Source organism: Phasianus colchicus, chromosome 2 (assembly GCF_987193195.1).
Source record: "Phasianus colchicus chromosome 2, bPhaCol1.hap1.1, whole genome shotgun sequence".
Taxonomy (NCBI): Eukaryota; Metazoa; Chordata; class Aves; order Galliformes; family Phasianidae; genus Phasianus; species Phasianus colchicus.
Window position 1 is genome coordinate 91,459,577 of NC_143437.1, and position 15,322 is coordinate 91,474,898.

Genomic DNA, 15,322 nt, shown 5'->3' on the forward strand with positions numbered 1-15,322 from the left:
ATGCTACATACAGTTAATGTTTGTTTCAATTTTCACAGAAAATTATAGGCAACAGCAATCCAGATAATGAGCATGCATTTTACATAGAGGCAAAAGCCTTGTGAAGATAACTTGAGTAAGTCAGGGTATAGCACATTGAAATTTAACTATAAGACTTATTTCTCACCAGCATTTTTGGCAAGAAAGCAGTATACATCACTTTTCCCATTCACTACTTATTCTTAAGATCTGGATTTACCTGTTGAATCTATTTAGCAACATGTTTGAGGTTTAAATTGTACTAGCAAAACCCTAATGCTAAAACTGAAGGTCACTGGTTTATGCAAAAGTAATCTGTACTAAGGGATTACATGGCAAAAATTGTATTAGTCTATTCCTACTCACAAAGGAGAAATTTTCAGGTTTGAACCATCTTTTAAGAAGGACTATTAAATACTGCACAAAAAGTTTAACTGCACTAATCAGAGAATGGCCAGGGTTGGAAGGGACCTCAAGGATCATGAATCTCCAACCCCACTGCCACAGGCAGGGCCACCAATCTCCTCATTTAATGCTAGACCAGGCTGCCCAGGGCCCCATCCAACCTGGCCTTGAACACTTCCAGGGACAGCTCAACTTAATGATATGTGAGTTTAGAAGACTCAGAAATTGGAATTTTCATCTGAAGTTTAAACCCTGAAAAACAAAATCCAAACAAAAAAGCAGCACCTCTGCACTCAAGTAGAGCTCAATTCAAGCCAAAGGCTTAATTCATGTCTGAAGGTATTTAAAGCATAGACTTAGTACTCCCAAATTTTATGCAACATTGCCACATATCACATCTAGTCAGGCAGTGAAAGAGGCTGGAAAAAAGAAACTGGCAACCACTGAAAGTAAAGCATGGACACTGACAACTTATTTGGATTATGCAGTGTTCTAATATTGCAGTTTTTGTTTGTTTTTAGTTTTTGGTGCTCTGTGGTGGTTTTTTTCCCCCCTCAAGAAAAGCTTTCATAACAGAAATTTCCAAGTTCACAAAAAGATTAAGTTTTAACATTGACTGTATCACCATATCACATGAAAAGTTGCTGCAGAATCAGAAATAAAGCCCAGCACTCCTGGTAAAGCCTCTGGCTTTATCACCCTTACATCAGATACAAGCCATTGAGACCCAGGCTGATGTTCTGCCAGAACAGAAACACACTCACTGACCCAGTGCAATGGGCCAGGCACAGGAAGCACTGAGAAAGGCCACCTTTAGAACAGGAAGGTTTATCTGGCACAATTCCTACTTTTGTTCCTGGAGAGAAAGAGCCCCTGGAAAGCAATTTAGAGCAGTAATCTATCTGAAGTTATTTAAAGCCTCTCTCCTTCCCAAACACTTCCTCTAGTATCAGACAAACAAGCAAGGCAGCCTAATAAGAACAGTCAATTAACAAGAGCAATTGCAAAGAGGGCTATTTCAAATACGTTTGCCTGATATCCAAATTCAGCCATGACGTTCCAGGAAATCATGTCATTTTAAACTTTGTCTGAGGATTTTCTCACATGAGGCTTCATCTCCTTGTGAAGGAAGAATTCATTGTTCACTTTGTGTAGTCCTTCTCTAGGCATCAGTAACAAATGCTATTCTTGGAAAAACATAAGGGGTTCCTGTGTTTGTAGACACTTACTGAAAAGAAAGTAAGGGTCCCACAGCTATCAGGAAGAACTGGACAGAAGTACAAGCATGTCTCCAGCAAATTTTTGCCTTTTTCTTTGCATTCCTTTAAGAAATTTGAAGAGCTGGCTGTTCAACTACAAAGCCACCACTCTAAGTACCAACTACTGCCTCTCCAACCACCAAAGTGCAGCTAAAAAAAAAGTCAAGGAAACTGAATTATGTGCTACATACACCATTATATGTATGATAACTTTATGTTAACAGTTGTTACCATACCACCACACCTAACATCTGATTGCATCTGACAGGATTTAAATGAATATTTAATATTGCCAGTGTATAGCTGCTCTTAAGTTCAAGTCTTGATGAAGAGCTTTTTCAGAGATTGCTCTGTAGCTTCTAAAAACAGAAGATAGTGTCCTACATATACCTTAATCTACAATACTCAAAAAGCAGCCAGATTTTCAACTCTTTCAAAAATGTAGTTTCATGATGTTATTGTAACAACCTCCTGGGCTGGAAGACTTTGCAGGGCTATCTTAACAGCAGCTATTCTTCTTCATCCCCTTGCTTCTTTTCTCATCGAAGAAGGAATGCCTTCACATCATGTATTTAGCTATGGATACATACTCTAAGTCTATCCAGATATAGAAAATTCCTGAGTTTAGTGTCTGTACCAAACAAAGTTTTGTCAAATGCTAAACTTATCTGAGTTGACTGAGATCTGAGTGCTGAGTCCTATCCAGTGCTCATAGAACTTGTGAACACCACAGATCACTTAGATAATCAGATAATCAGATGAGAGAGACCACAGACAGAAATGACTGCCAGACCAATCCAATCTCAGCTGTCCCTGCTTTGAGTTGGGTCTTTGTACCAGATGGCTTCCAGAAGTCCTTTCTTATCTAAATTATCCTGTATTTTGTATAGACATTAATCAGTGTTTAGCAACAGAAGTTAACTCAGGCCCAGAGTTCTCAAGCTGTAGTGAAATTACTCCAAGGTAGTGCTATTATGCCAAGTATCACCAACTTGAACACCATAGTTTAGTTTTGCTCAATATACATTTAAAGCTGCATATACTGAAGCAACAATGAAATAGGACTAGGGAATATGGTGTGGTCTGGCTATGCTAAGTAGGAGACATGGAAGATGGAAAACTGGGGAATTACTACAGATAAGACCATCTGTTGCAGAATAGGGTGATTCCCAAGTTTGGGATTCTGGTAAGTTGGCAAGCAAGTCTAGGAAATTCAAATTGTGCAATATCACAATTTTTTATCCAGAGCATTTCATGACCAGTCCCTTCAAATTTATGTTCTTTTTTTAATCCTTAACTTCAATAATCTTGTATCTTCAAGTACTTTATTTAAATCCATTCCTAGCAATAGAGTTCCCAAAGAATTCAACAGTAAGATCCTTTAAAACTAAGAAAAGAAAAGAGTATTTCTGCTTGAAGAAACAGTAAAAGCAGTCTAATTTAGTTCTTTGGAGAAAAGATTCTCCATATGTATATACACACACTAAGTATACAGCACACACTGACAAAAAAAATCAACATACTATTATGATGAGAAAAGCAGAAGTCTTCGTTTACAATGATATTCACAAAAATGATAATCCCTGATGTCATACTTGCCAAATATTCATTAAAGCAAACTACAAAATACAGGACTTTATTAGCTGTGCAAGTAAACATCAAAACTCAACTCCATCTGCCAATAAAAGATTTATGAAAGAAGAAAAATTTGCAAGTATATTGAAGGCAACTTTTTCTTCAGAGATTTACTGAAAGTTCTTCCAATGTTTTTTGTATCCACAGCAGCCAGACTGTGGGAAAAAAGCCCAAATGGCAGCAGTAACAGATGAACACAAGTAGTAAAGGCATAAAGAAAGCCTGAGACACTGCCCAGAGAGGTTGTGGTCTCATCTCCTGCTCTGGAGATATCCAAAGCCACCTGGATGTGATCCTGGGCAACATGCTCTCAATGACCTTGTTTCAAGCACCCAGGGTTGGATTAGATGATCCTAGGTGGTCTCCTCAACCTTATCTCTCTGTAAGACAAACTCAATAGCAATTCTTCACCACTTGATTTCACTTGAGGTTCAGTTCACAAATTTAGAAAACACAGGTGTATGAGTAGAGCAAGCAGAGCTTGCCAGTAAATTCCCACTGCATCAGATTACTTTCTCTATTATTTACTGAACTAACAGTAAAACATGAATGTTCCCTTTTCTCATTATGATCACATTAAGCTGGAATTTATAACCAAGAATGTTATCCCAAAAAAATACTTTTTGGCAAAGACACAAAGCAGGAATTTGTTTGGACAAAGCCACTTCTATCACACCAGCGTGTGGGCATCTGTCACCAGTATTACTTTATTTCCTTCTCAGTCTACCTAATATGGTTACCACTCATTCTGTAGAGGCATATATGGACAAAGACAGTACTAGGTAACTGCCATAAAAATACCATGAGTCACACTTTTAGAACAAAGGCAGTATATGACTACCATAAATGGGTCCAATCCAGTACACAATCAATAGAAATGCTTCATTCATTTCAACGTAGCATTTCAACACACTTGCTGCATTTGCAACTTACAGATATCACTTTAATCTCAAGAAAAAAGAACAATCCAACTACACAACATAGAATAAGATTCAGCTGCCTAAAATAAGCAACTCATGAAGTAGCAACAAAAAGATGGACAGTCTCCAGAAGAGATAAACAAAGCACACAGCTGCATCTGTATGCTTCACACATATGATGAAGAGATCACCTACCACAAGGTAAGTCAATTGCTGCCTTCCCACCTGCTGTTAAATAAAAATAATGTGGTTCTGCATGAGCTATTAGTCAATAACTTACACAGTGTGACTGATGTCATTAAGCTGACTGTTTCCATCCTGAAGCGCAGGTCCAAAAGGTTCAAATCGTTTCCATCCATCTTCTGTTTTAACCCACCTCCATCCAGGGGATCTCCAGTCTTGGCCCAAAAATGGCATGGTTTCCTCTATGAGGAGCAAGATGATGTAGTATTTAATTAACAAAACCTGCAAAGTTTGTTACATTATTTCTCTGACATCGAAAAAACTGCAGTGGTCACATTGTGGAAATAAAGTTCTGTAGAACATGCTGTTGAACAGATCCAATACATTTTCGATCCCTTAACCTCATTCCTCCTGTACTTCAGCTTTTCTTAGATTGAAGTAGGCTTCACAGTTTAAGAATACGGAAAATAACTTCTTTAGTCCACGAACAGAGGTGATAATCAAGCAAAATTAACCATGGTAGAGCAGATTACAGAGGACTTGAACTTGAATTTTTGAGATCTGACTACTAAGTAATTGTTCACATCTAATGAGCTCAAACTAATGATTCTCCACTTATTTTTTTCCTCTGGTAAGCCTTCTAAATACCAAGATGCACTACACTGTATACAATGATGTTTCAATATGTAAGTACCCATTTTTGAAAATATTTTTTTTCTTAGAGTCATCTCCCTAGCTAGGTTATTACCTGGATACTCAGGACAAATGGAGACCACAGAAGAACAGCAGTTGTTAATGACTGAATTTCCTAGAAACAGATGCAAGTCAGCACAGGTATACCATAATACAGTGCTCCATCACCATTTTTTCAAATAGGAGAGTCACTTTTAACATGTAAATGCTAACAATTTGAAGAAGGCATTTTTCTACACTTTAAAGAACCTGAGCTTACTACCTTTTGCCTTCTTCATCCCATTCATGGCACACATACTGTTCTTTGTTATGATTAGAGATTTTACGTGCAGACTGCACAGGGCCAAAAGTATTGTGTGCTAACAACTGTATGTTTAAGTTGAAAAATATTAGGCCAGATCAGTCAAACATCACTGTGCATTTACGTATCCATTCACACTCTTGACTAGCATCAACCCAACACATTAATTACAGCGAGAGAAGAAACAGAACGATGAAAAAACCTCATGAAATAGAAGCTGAGACTTTTTTTGTTTAATTAAAGAAAAAGAAAACAAAGAAACATCCCACAACATACCACACAAAACAGGTGCTGTCTAGCCCCTGACACTGATAAAAGTCCTTTTGTTATTTGTATCTCAGCCTTCCTCTGAACCTGACAGGAATCATTTCTGAAGCTCACCACATTCTTTCCTCCAACCACCACAAACTTCATTCACACCTGTGTTCTTTCCCCTATCTTGTTGGTGATTTAGTAATCACTATAGGCATCATAAACTGCATTTCTTGCACTTGTTTAGAACACCTCTCTTTTAGGCTCAAATTATGACCCTTTTGTCTCTACAATAACTGTTTAAATAGCAAGTGTTTATGAGTACATTTCAAAATAAGACAGCTTAAGGTATTTCAACTCCCAGCAACATTAGCAAATCTTTTCTACCTGAAAATATAGAAAGCTAGCAGAAAAACTAAGAAAACAGCAGAAGAACAAACAGAATTTTGAACTATGTCTAGAGATACAGAGCTCATGAACTATTGCTAGTCGCAGTTCTGATACAGATATTAAGTGTTATTATAGGTACACCTCATCAGCCCCAAAAAGTTAAAAACTAGAGTGAATTCAGAACTATACAGATAACAGATTGAAGAAAAAAAAGATGTACAATTAAGGATAGAAATAATTGTTGGGAAAATGAATAAGTGCTTGAAGTAAGGTGGAATACATATTCTTTCAAGCTAATAGGGTAAGATGCATAAAAAGGAAAAGCTTCCTGAAAATAACACAAGACGACACAAAACTTTGTTCTAGAGGACAGCAGCAGCAGGAATCCAAATATACAGAACAGGCAGTATACAGAACAGGCTTGTTAGTAGGTTTAGAAAAGTCCTGAATTTTGGAAAAAGGTAGTTTCAAGTTGTCATGCCGCTGGTAAGAGTGCTATGTATAACTCCCTCCTGTGGAGCCATACAGGCATTTAAAATAACACACTTCAGCACACACATGCTGTAAACCACACTACTTTCCAGACCTTTAGGATGATTTGGAAAACTTTTTTGGAAGGTTTCAACACAGAATAGAATTTCTTTATCATCTGTCTTTCAAATAATGACATGAAGCACTTTCAAAGTAGTGGTATCCACAAACACACCCACAAAGAACACTAATGCCTGCTCCAGATGTCTTGGAAAGCTGCACTTAAAATAGATTTCAAGGAGATAAGCATAATTCTTCCACATGAAATCATTAACAGTTGAAAAGACCACTAAGATCATTGAGTCCAACCATCCACCCATCATGATCATACCACTAAACCATGCCTTTTAGTGCAATACCTACAATTTTCTCAAAAACCTCTAGCAATGGTGACTCCACCACTTCCATTCCCAGCCTGCTCCAATGCACAACCACTCTTTTTGAAATTTTTTTCCCCAATATCCAACTTGAACCTCCCCAGCACAAGCTAAGGTTGTTACCTCTTGTCTATCACTAGCATCTAGTATGTTGAGTCATTACCTTTTCAAGATTCAAAAGTAAAAAAGCTAATAAAAAGATCAGATTACTTTAAACTTAAAAATTTGTGGAAGATGACAGTCAGCAACTCTATAAAGCCAGTACACACTGACCTATTTATTTGTCCCTCCAAAGCAGACATTTTTAGCCCAAGACATAGTCTCTCTATCACACAAACTGAGAGCGTATCCCTTCAGGAGCAATTCCCAAATGCTACTAGTATGGATAAGGGTTTGAGGCTCTTTAACACTCAAAAGGATTTCTGTACCTGAAACAGAGCAATTTGTTCATCTTCCCAAAACAAATGCTATGGAAAAAAAAATCTGAGGCTGCATAATGAAAAAAAGTTAATGGAGCATAACCTGGTCTTAACCTGGACACAGTTTAGTGATAGGACTCTGTAGGTCAGGCTGACAGTTGGACTTGCTGATCCTGAGGATCTTTTCCAACCCAGATGATTCTATTGTCATTCTCCAACAACAGGTGCTTAATGGAAGACATTAATTGCACTTAACTTGCTCCTAAAGCCAAACAGAAGCAAGAATTCTTCACATTGCAACATAAAACCTTTCCTCATGTGGGTGGCCAAAAGGACAGTGGAGACAAGAGCCACACCAAAGAAGCATGGAAGGAATAGCACAGAAGCCTGTGTAGGTCAGGCTTAGTACAGCCTGAGGTTAACTGCCCTATCCACCCATCCACTTGTAAGGCAGCTCTGTTTAATACAAGGTTGGCGACTTACCACAAAAGTAAATGCTACTACAAAGACATTCATGACTGTGGTAAGACATCCTATTACTCTGCCACTCTACTAGAGAAAGTCTCCTCTGTGTATATATTCCTATACTTCAGAATCTATAATTATGACTCAAACCACTCTTATTATTCCACAGCAAGACCACATGATCTTAAGGTCCCTCTCAACCCAATTTATTCTCAGATGGGATAAGTCAATGCTCTCATATTTCCCAGCAACCCAACAGCACACCCTCCCTTGCAACCCTACCATTACCTTTTCAGGAGCTCAACCTTCAGAAGGAACTGGACCTTCACACTCACACTACAGGCAGGTGATGTTTTTCCAGCCTTATCAGCCTTTATGACTCAGAGGTCAGAGTCTGATTTGACTTCATCCCCAGCCCACATTTTTTCATATCAAATGGCTGCCTCAAATCAAACCTTGAGGTGCTGCAAAGTACTGACTCAGCCGCTCAGCCTGCCCACCCCAGTTGCACCTCTTATTTCCCCACACATTTAAGCACACCCAGGCTGTACAGGACCCACTTTCCGAGAAGCACGGGTAAACGCCCCTCGTTTTCATGAGCGTTCCTACCTGAAGCTTCTCCCTTCTTCCCCGCTGCCGCCCTTTGCTCACCCCAACTCTCTCACCCCCTGCAGCCCCCTGCACCCCCTCACTCCACTCCCGCAGACCGGCTCCCAACCCCCAGCCCCCCGCACGCCGTCCCTCACGCCCAGCGCCGGCCCACTCCCCACCTCACCCCATCCCACGCCACCGCAGCTCCGCTCCCGAACCCCTCACGCCACGTCCGCCCACACCCGGCACCAAGCAACCCCCGAGCTCGCGACACTCTCACAAGCAGCCCCAGCGGCCCCCTACCGCCCACTTCGCACACCAGCCCCCCCCACGCCGGCCGTCCCGCCCCGTACCCGCCGGCGGCAGCGCGGCTCCCCGCAGCGCGATGGAGGCAGGCCGCGGGACTATTGACGGAAGTAACATGAGGCGGCTCTGACCCCGCCCCCGCGCCGCGCTGATTGGCCGCCGGCCGCGGCGCTTGTTGCTACCCGCCGGCGCCCTCATCTATTGGTGCCGTGGAGGCGCTGGCGTCAGCGGCGGGCGGGGGCCGGGCGCGGGCGGGAAGCGGGGCGCACGTGTCAATGTTTTGCCGGCGAGTGGGGCTGAGGGGGGCGGGGCCGCGGCCGCATCGCGGCGTCCTGACAGAGCCCCGGTGTTGTACATGGAAGCCCCTTAGGAAGCCACATCCGTGCGGCTTCCAGCTTCTGGGAGCTTATCGTAGAGTCACGGAACGACTTGAGCTGGAAGGGACCCTAAAGGGCCATCCGGTCCAACCCCATGCTGTGAGCAGGGACACCGACGGCTCGAGCAAGCACCATCCAGCCTGACCTTGGATGTCTGCGGGGCGTCCGACAGCTCTGTGGTGGTGACTGTATGCCACAAACACTTCATGACAACACTTTGCTTCTAATCGGCTCTGTAGTACATAGCCAAAGAAACAAAGCACTCAGCAAGGAAAGGCTTTTATCTCCCCGAGCTGAGCACTAAGGCACAGCTAAACAGTGTGGAAAACTGCCCCAGACCATAAGGCAGCCACGCTTCCAGATCCAAATGCAAATACAGCCAAATACAGGCAAAGGCAGCAGCTCCTCATGGAAGGAGGCTGTAGGCCTGTAGGCCACGCTGTCAGTCTGCTGGCCACAATGCAGTCGTTGGAAAGAGTTACCCGGCCTCTCACCGGATGAGAACTGAGACAGCACTGGTAGTTTTATGCCAATAAACTCTTTTTGGGGCCATACGCTCTCTCATAATTGTCAGCCTTGCTAACCCCCATCTCTTATTTCCTTATTTATTTCTGCTAGCCTGAGTTCTTGCTGCTGTTGCTGGCTGCTGTTGGCAGCCTTTGGCCTAACACAGCTAGCAAGATAGATGAGTCCATCCACAGTCATCATTTCCTTGGCTGGACTGAGCAAATCTGTTGTAAATATATCTTAACTGCCCATAACTTGTGGTATTCCATGAAAGACCCTTTCTTGCTCCTTTGGATGCTGGTTGAGAAAACTCCTTCATATTAGGGAAAAAATAATTTTGCCTGCAGGTTTCTTCCCTACTTCCTCTGTGTCTTTTCAGGAGTTATATGGAATGTGAACATAAAACAAGAACACAATTACCTTACAGCCCTGATCTTTTAGGGCAGGTGGGTTTTGACTAGTAGAACGTCATGAGCTGGCCATCCCAGAATAACACAGCTCAAAAAACATGGTGTAATATTCTTGCATTTAGCTGAGGATGAGGCAGTGTTAAAGCACTAAAAGAGAGTAAGCTTTCAGGGCAGAAAATGCAACAAGCATGCAAATACAGTGTCCATATTCTTAAAGAAAGTAAGCAAGATGGTAAGGGACGCCCTCTGGTATTTGTCCTGCCCTCGTCTCAGAGCTAGTAGATCGATGCCACAATGGTCACTGTAGGAACAGGGAAAAGAAGCAAGCTTTGCTGTATAGAAGCCTGTCTCCTGCCAATACCATTGCATGATACTTCAACATGGAGAAAGATTTACTAAAATGCTGCCCAAGCAGTAAACTGCATTACTGTACAGAGCCTTTGAGGGCTGAAGAAACTTAGGGACAAGTGGGCATGCAAGCCATTTGTAAGCCATATCTTTCATGTGGTGCACACACACAGTTGGTACTCACAGCCTTTAATTGTCCAGCCACCTTAGGAAGCATACAGTGTGAAAGGAGGAAGCAGAGGCTGCAGTGACATGTTTCTGGTACTTTTTTTGTTCTCTTTCATGGGTACTAGAAGAGTGAGGACAAATGTCCTCCCAGCTTGGGTAGCCACACATTTGGATCTGCACTGCTAATTTATTGAAATCATTAATAGCTGAGACATACAAGTAATTGGGTTTTCTGTGATAATTCCTCTTTTTCCTGAATATTCTCCACTTGTTGTATTTTCCCTAAAGTGTATTTATATAAAGTGTACATTAGAGAGAGCCACAAAAATGTGATTTTTTAAAATTAATTTACTGCAGAGTCACTTGTAATGACATCAATTTTATTTATATGTGGATATATTCCAACTTGTGCTAATTTGACAAGAAGATGTAGTGTTTATTGCCTGTAGCATTGAATCATCCTCTCTATTGGAAGTGTACTTGTTGCTCTACATACTCCCCAACAAAAGGAAGTTATTTACTATTTATGTTATTAGTTTGCCTTTTTTTTTTTCCCTAACTAAAGCTGATATCTTTTCAAACAAGCAAATTCATAAATATTTTCTATTGTAAAGAATAATTGTTAAACTGCTAATCCGGTTCTATCTTGAGAGTCCAAGCTCCTATCTATAAAAATGTTCAATATATTCAGGATTGAAGACTAAGAAATGTATTTTTTAAAAACTATATGTAGTGTGTGTCTATCTTAAAATATATATAAAAGAAAATATATTGTTAATTTTGGGGGTATTGCAAACATTAAAATAACAATGAAACTTGGAGACATTGAAGACAAATCCAATCAACAATGAGCAATTGATTCTTGAGTAACTTAGTAATATTTGACACTGTTGTGCCTCAGACATTCTTCATAGAATGAATATGTGAGTTTTTCCTTTCTAGTATCACAGTTCTCATCTGGGCCTTCTCTATTATGATTTATTAATAGTAAGTCAGTTTGAAACTTTTGTACTGGAAACTGGTCTGCAGTTTGATTGTAATTTTGATTATTTCAAAGGATGAAAGTGAAGATTGCGTTAAATCCAGATGGTCTCTGATTTTGAGTAGTTACCATGGTTGTTGGTAGCAGGTCCATATGAATAGTACAGATGATGCCCTCTGGATCATCTTCACATTAACGTGAATTCAGAAGAACTAAATAAAATGGCAAATTCCATCTCTCTAATTTATTTCCTGTTAAGCTACTTAAATTATGATTTCTATCTAATAAGACACAGTGAAGGTGAATTCTCTAAATAAGCTAATTCTCTAATAGCTTGTACTATACTAAGTTGTTTTGCCTGTAAGAACTGAGATACGATTAAAAGTAAAAGAAATTTTGTTATGTAGAGTGGCTTAGAATAACCTCCTGGAGAAGGTGAGGCAGTTTTTCATCTGCATTCTTGTTACTTGGAACATATGGTTTGCAAATATGCATCATGTCTAATGGATTCCGATATTTCTGAGAAATCATCTGAATATGAGGGTTGTCGTGGATGCAAATGGATTTCCTGCCTTTGGGAGAATCATTTTCAATTTGCTGAGTAATCACTATACATATTTCAAAGAACAGAACAGTCATGGCAAATAATACCAGAGGCTGATTCAGTTACTTAGAAGCATCTAATGCTAAAAAGAAAAGAAAGGGGAAAGTGTTGTGAATGCCATAAAGTCATTAGACAGCAGAAGGGAGCTTAAAACGGTAAGGAAGGCAGAAGTCGTAGCATTTTATAGGTAAACCAAAACTGGAAAAGAACACATAATCCAAGCAGTTACAATTTTTCCAAGGAGTCAGTTGCTTATAATTTCACTTTTCAGGAAAGCTTCCAACTGGTGAAAAAAATAGCAAAGTTTGGACAAAAGCCCCTTTGTCCTGAATGTTATTTAATGTGTGATTTCCAAGATATTACAAAGTTCTCCTGAGCTTCTTTGTGGCTGGCATCAAACTTTTTTTTCCAAATATTTGTCACCAGTACTGCCAAAAGAAGAGGTAATTGTCTTCATTATTCTCCCTAGACTACAAGAAAATGAATATATGAGGATGAGTCTATGTGTGTAAGAGAGCATCCCCCTTTATATGTTTGGCTGTGGGGTCTCAGGACCAGCTCAGGGTGCTGTAGGCAGTTCCCTTTCCCTCTGGGAACAGGGGTCAGTGCTGTGGGAAGCAGCCTGGCCTGCTGACATACCTTGCTGAGGCCAGGACCCAACATCAGCCTGCAGGCTGCCTGGTCTGACCATGGACCTGATGGTCTGGTTGGACTTGGACACACTGCTTGTGAGCCTGCCCTTCTGTCTCTGGCCTCCCCCTCAGTTCCTGCCTGCACAGGCTGCAGGGAATGAAAGTAAGAAACGTCTCATGCAAGCTTGGTGAGCAAGTGAATTCATACGTGGATTTTTTCTGTAGGTTACTAATAATTACATTCAAATGTTGATCATTTTTTTAGCAGAGATTCACCAATCAATGTTGAATGTCAAATAGTAGCATAAAGGATATTTTATTACATAGTAATTCACAGCTAATTGTAAAAATATTTTGATTGGAAGGAACAGTATATGATGTAGGGTAAAGTATTTTGAAAACTAATAATTATTCCAAGGAAAAAAATGGTAGCAGGAAATTTCCTTTACTAGGAAATAACACTGGGGGAGAAATAAAAGTTTCAGTGTCACAATGAAGAACACGATTTTAGTTAAACTGCAGAGAAACAATTTGAAAAACAGCATGTACCATATCTCGAGACAAATCTTTAATTGAAAGCACTGGAACACCAACAGAAATTACACCATTTGATCAATGATAGGTTGGATACTGCAGCTAAGTCATTCACACTGGGCAAAATCTAAGATCGAAACTGAGATTCAGAGAGGAAATTTTCATTTTTCAGATATGAGCTTTGTTTATATAAGTGAGATAAGTAAGAGAGGAAATAAACTAGTTTAGGAAATTGCTGTATGGGATAGATTTTTGTGGTTGTTCAAATTATAGGGATTGGTAAGAAATGACTTCTAAATTGAAGATCCTTTCTTTTGTGCTAAAGAAGGATGGTGAGGGATTTTCTAACCTTCTACATGAAGCCTTTATTCAGAAATCTAAATCAAACAAAACTAAATGAAGTTTTAAGAGGAGATTACTGTACTGGTATGTTACCAAGCTGTTTTTTCTGTATTTGTATGCATCCACAGAACCAATGGTTTCTTTTAGATTAGTGGTTTTGAATGTGTCCATAAGTGAAAGTAACTACTACTGCAAAAACTAGGGGTATACAGCTGACAGAGGACACAAGTCAAAACTAAAGCCAATGCTAGAATAATTAAAATAGGCATAAAATTAACCTAGAAATGTGAAGATATCTAACCTGTGTAGATGTTCTCTTTCAGGTTTTCCCATAGGAAGAATTGAAACTATCTAATATCTAATTAATTTTAAAGAAAAGCTTAATCAGTTTATGGAGGAGGCTTTGTGATATAGTTGAATCTGACTGCAGGGAAGTGAGTTAGAACTAGCAGAGATAAGAGAAAGGCTAAGAAAAATAGTGCTTTATGGTTCTACAAAGTGATACGTACTGGTGTTTCACTGTTCAATTAAAGGACATGACTAACAGAACTGGTAGCTGCTAAGGGTATATTTCCAGAGGAAGAGAGAAAAAAAGATAAAGGGAAAAAGATAGCTAGAGAGTTTGTAGAGAAATTACTTATCAGTTTGACTGAACCTGATAAGTAGGTTTACATAGACAGTGTGCAGACTCAAACATAGAATCATCACTTATACTAGCAATTAAGCAGAAAACATGGAGGATGGAGGAGATATAGTAAAAGGGGAAATGCTTTGACCAATTGTCCAACTTTTATCAGTATTCCATATGATGACATCATGCAACAGGCTGTTCGGGTGCAGAGGCACAGTGCACTGTAGACATGTGTTTCCTGGTTTCTCTTGCCACCTCACATGAGTTCTGTTCTCCAAGAGGAAGATACACTGGGATGTACTGCATTTCCTGAGAGACTCCACATGATTTCAGATTCTGGGTGATGGGGGAAGAGCTCTCTGGTCTTTTCTGGAAGGTGAGTCATGCAGGGCCGGCCAACAAAGGCTCAGATTGACTCTCTGTTCTGGTTTTATTTCTGATTTGTTTTGATTTATTACTCTAAATTATTCTGTATTATCTCACATGCCTTTTAATGAATTAGTTTCTCCTATATCAATCGAGTTTTTTCCCTCTTCCTTCCCCCACATTCTTCTCCCAAGGAGAGGGAGAGGTGTTGCGCGATGAACTCTTCAAACTGCAACACTAACTAAAATGGAAAGATAGAAAGAAGAAATTAAAGCTCATAAACAGAACTTCAACTTCTGATGGAAAAATCTAGAACTAACGTGTTCTGTTTAGTGAGCTGGAGTGTATGTTTAGTAGATAACTGGTAGACAATAGGAAACTGGTAGGCAACCAGAATCTGGGAGGATCTCTAGGAATGGGAAAGACATGCTAAGAATCAAAAATTACCTTGGAAAGGTATTCTGAAAAACCAAATGAAATTCACTGCAGATCTTGTTTTAGTCATAACTAAAATACTGTCCACATCACAGTTCTATATAGAAATTTGTCTGTGAAATAACCATGATTTAATGGAGTTGCATTAAAAAATAATAATAATTTTAGAAAAGACAAGCATGGAGGCTAAATTAGTAAAGTAGTGAGATGTCATATCTCAGTAGCAGATGTATCCAGTAGA

At 39.9% G+C, this 15,322-nt stretch overlaps 1 protein-coding gene across 5 annotated transcripts in view; it reads right to left on the reverse strand.

The window, feature by feature from the left end:
- FBXO25 (F-box protein 25) overlaps positions 1 to 8,906 on the reverse strand; it is a 36,557-nt gene extending 27,651 nt beyond the window's left edge. The window contains exons 1-3 of one of the 5 annotated variants that reach the window (XM_031611353.2): positions 8,793 to 8,880; positions 5,169 to 5,228; positions 4,518 to 4,662 (exon numbers count right to left, since the gene is read on the reverse strand). In XM_031611353.2, the coding sequence (XP_031467213.2) occupies positions 4,518 to 4,662; positions 5,169 to 5,228; positions 8,793 to 8,862 (275 nt within the window). In that variant the 5' untranslated portion in view covers positions 8,863 to 8,880. Of the gene's footprint in view, positions 1 to 4,517; positions 4,663 to 5,168; positions 5,229 to 8,136; positions 8,572 to 8,749; positions 8,772 to 8,792 lie in introns of those variants that run through there. The other 4 variants (XM_090136329.1, XM_031611355.2, XM_090136330.1 and 1 more) reach the window with 4 other exon arrangements.
- Positions 8,907 to 15,322: the final 6,416 nt, after the last annotated feature.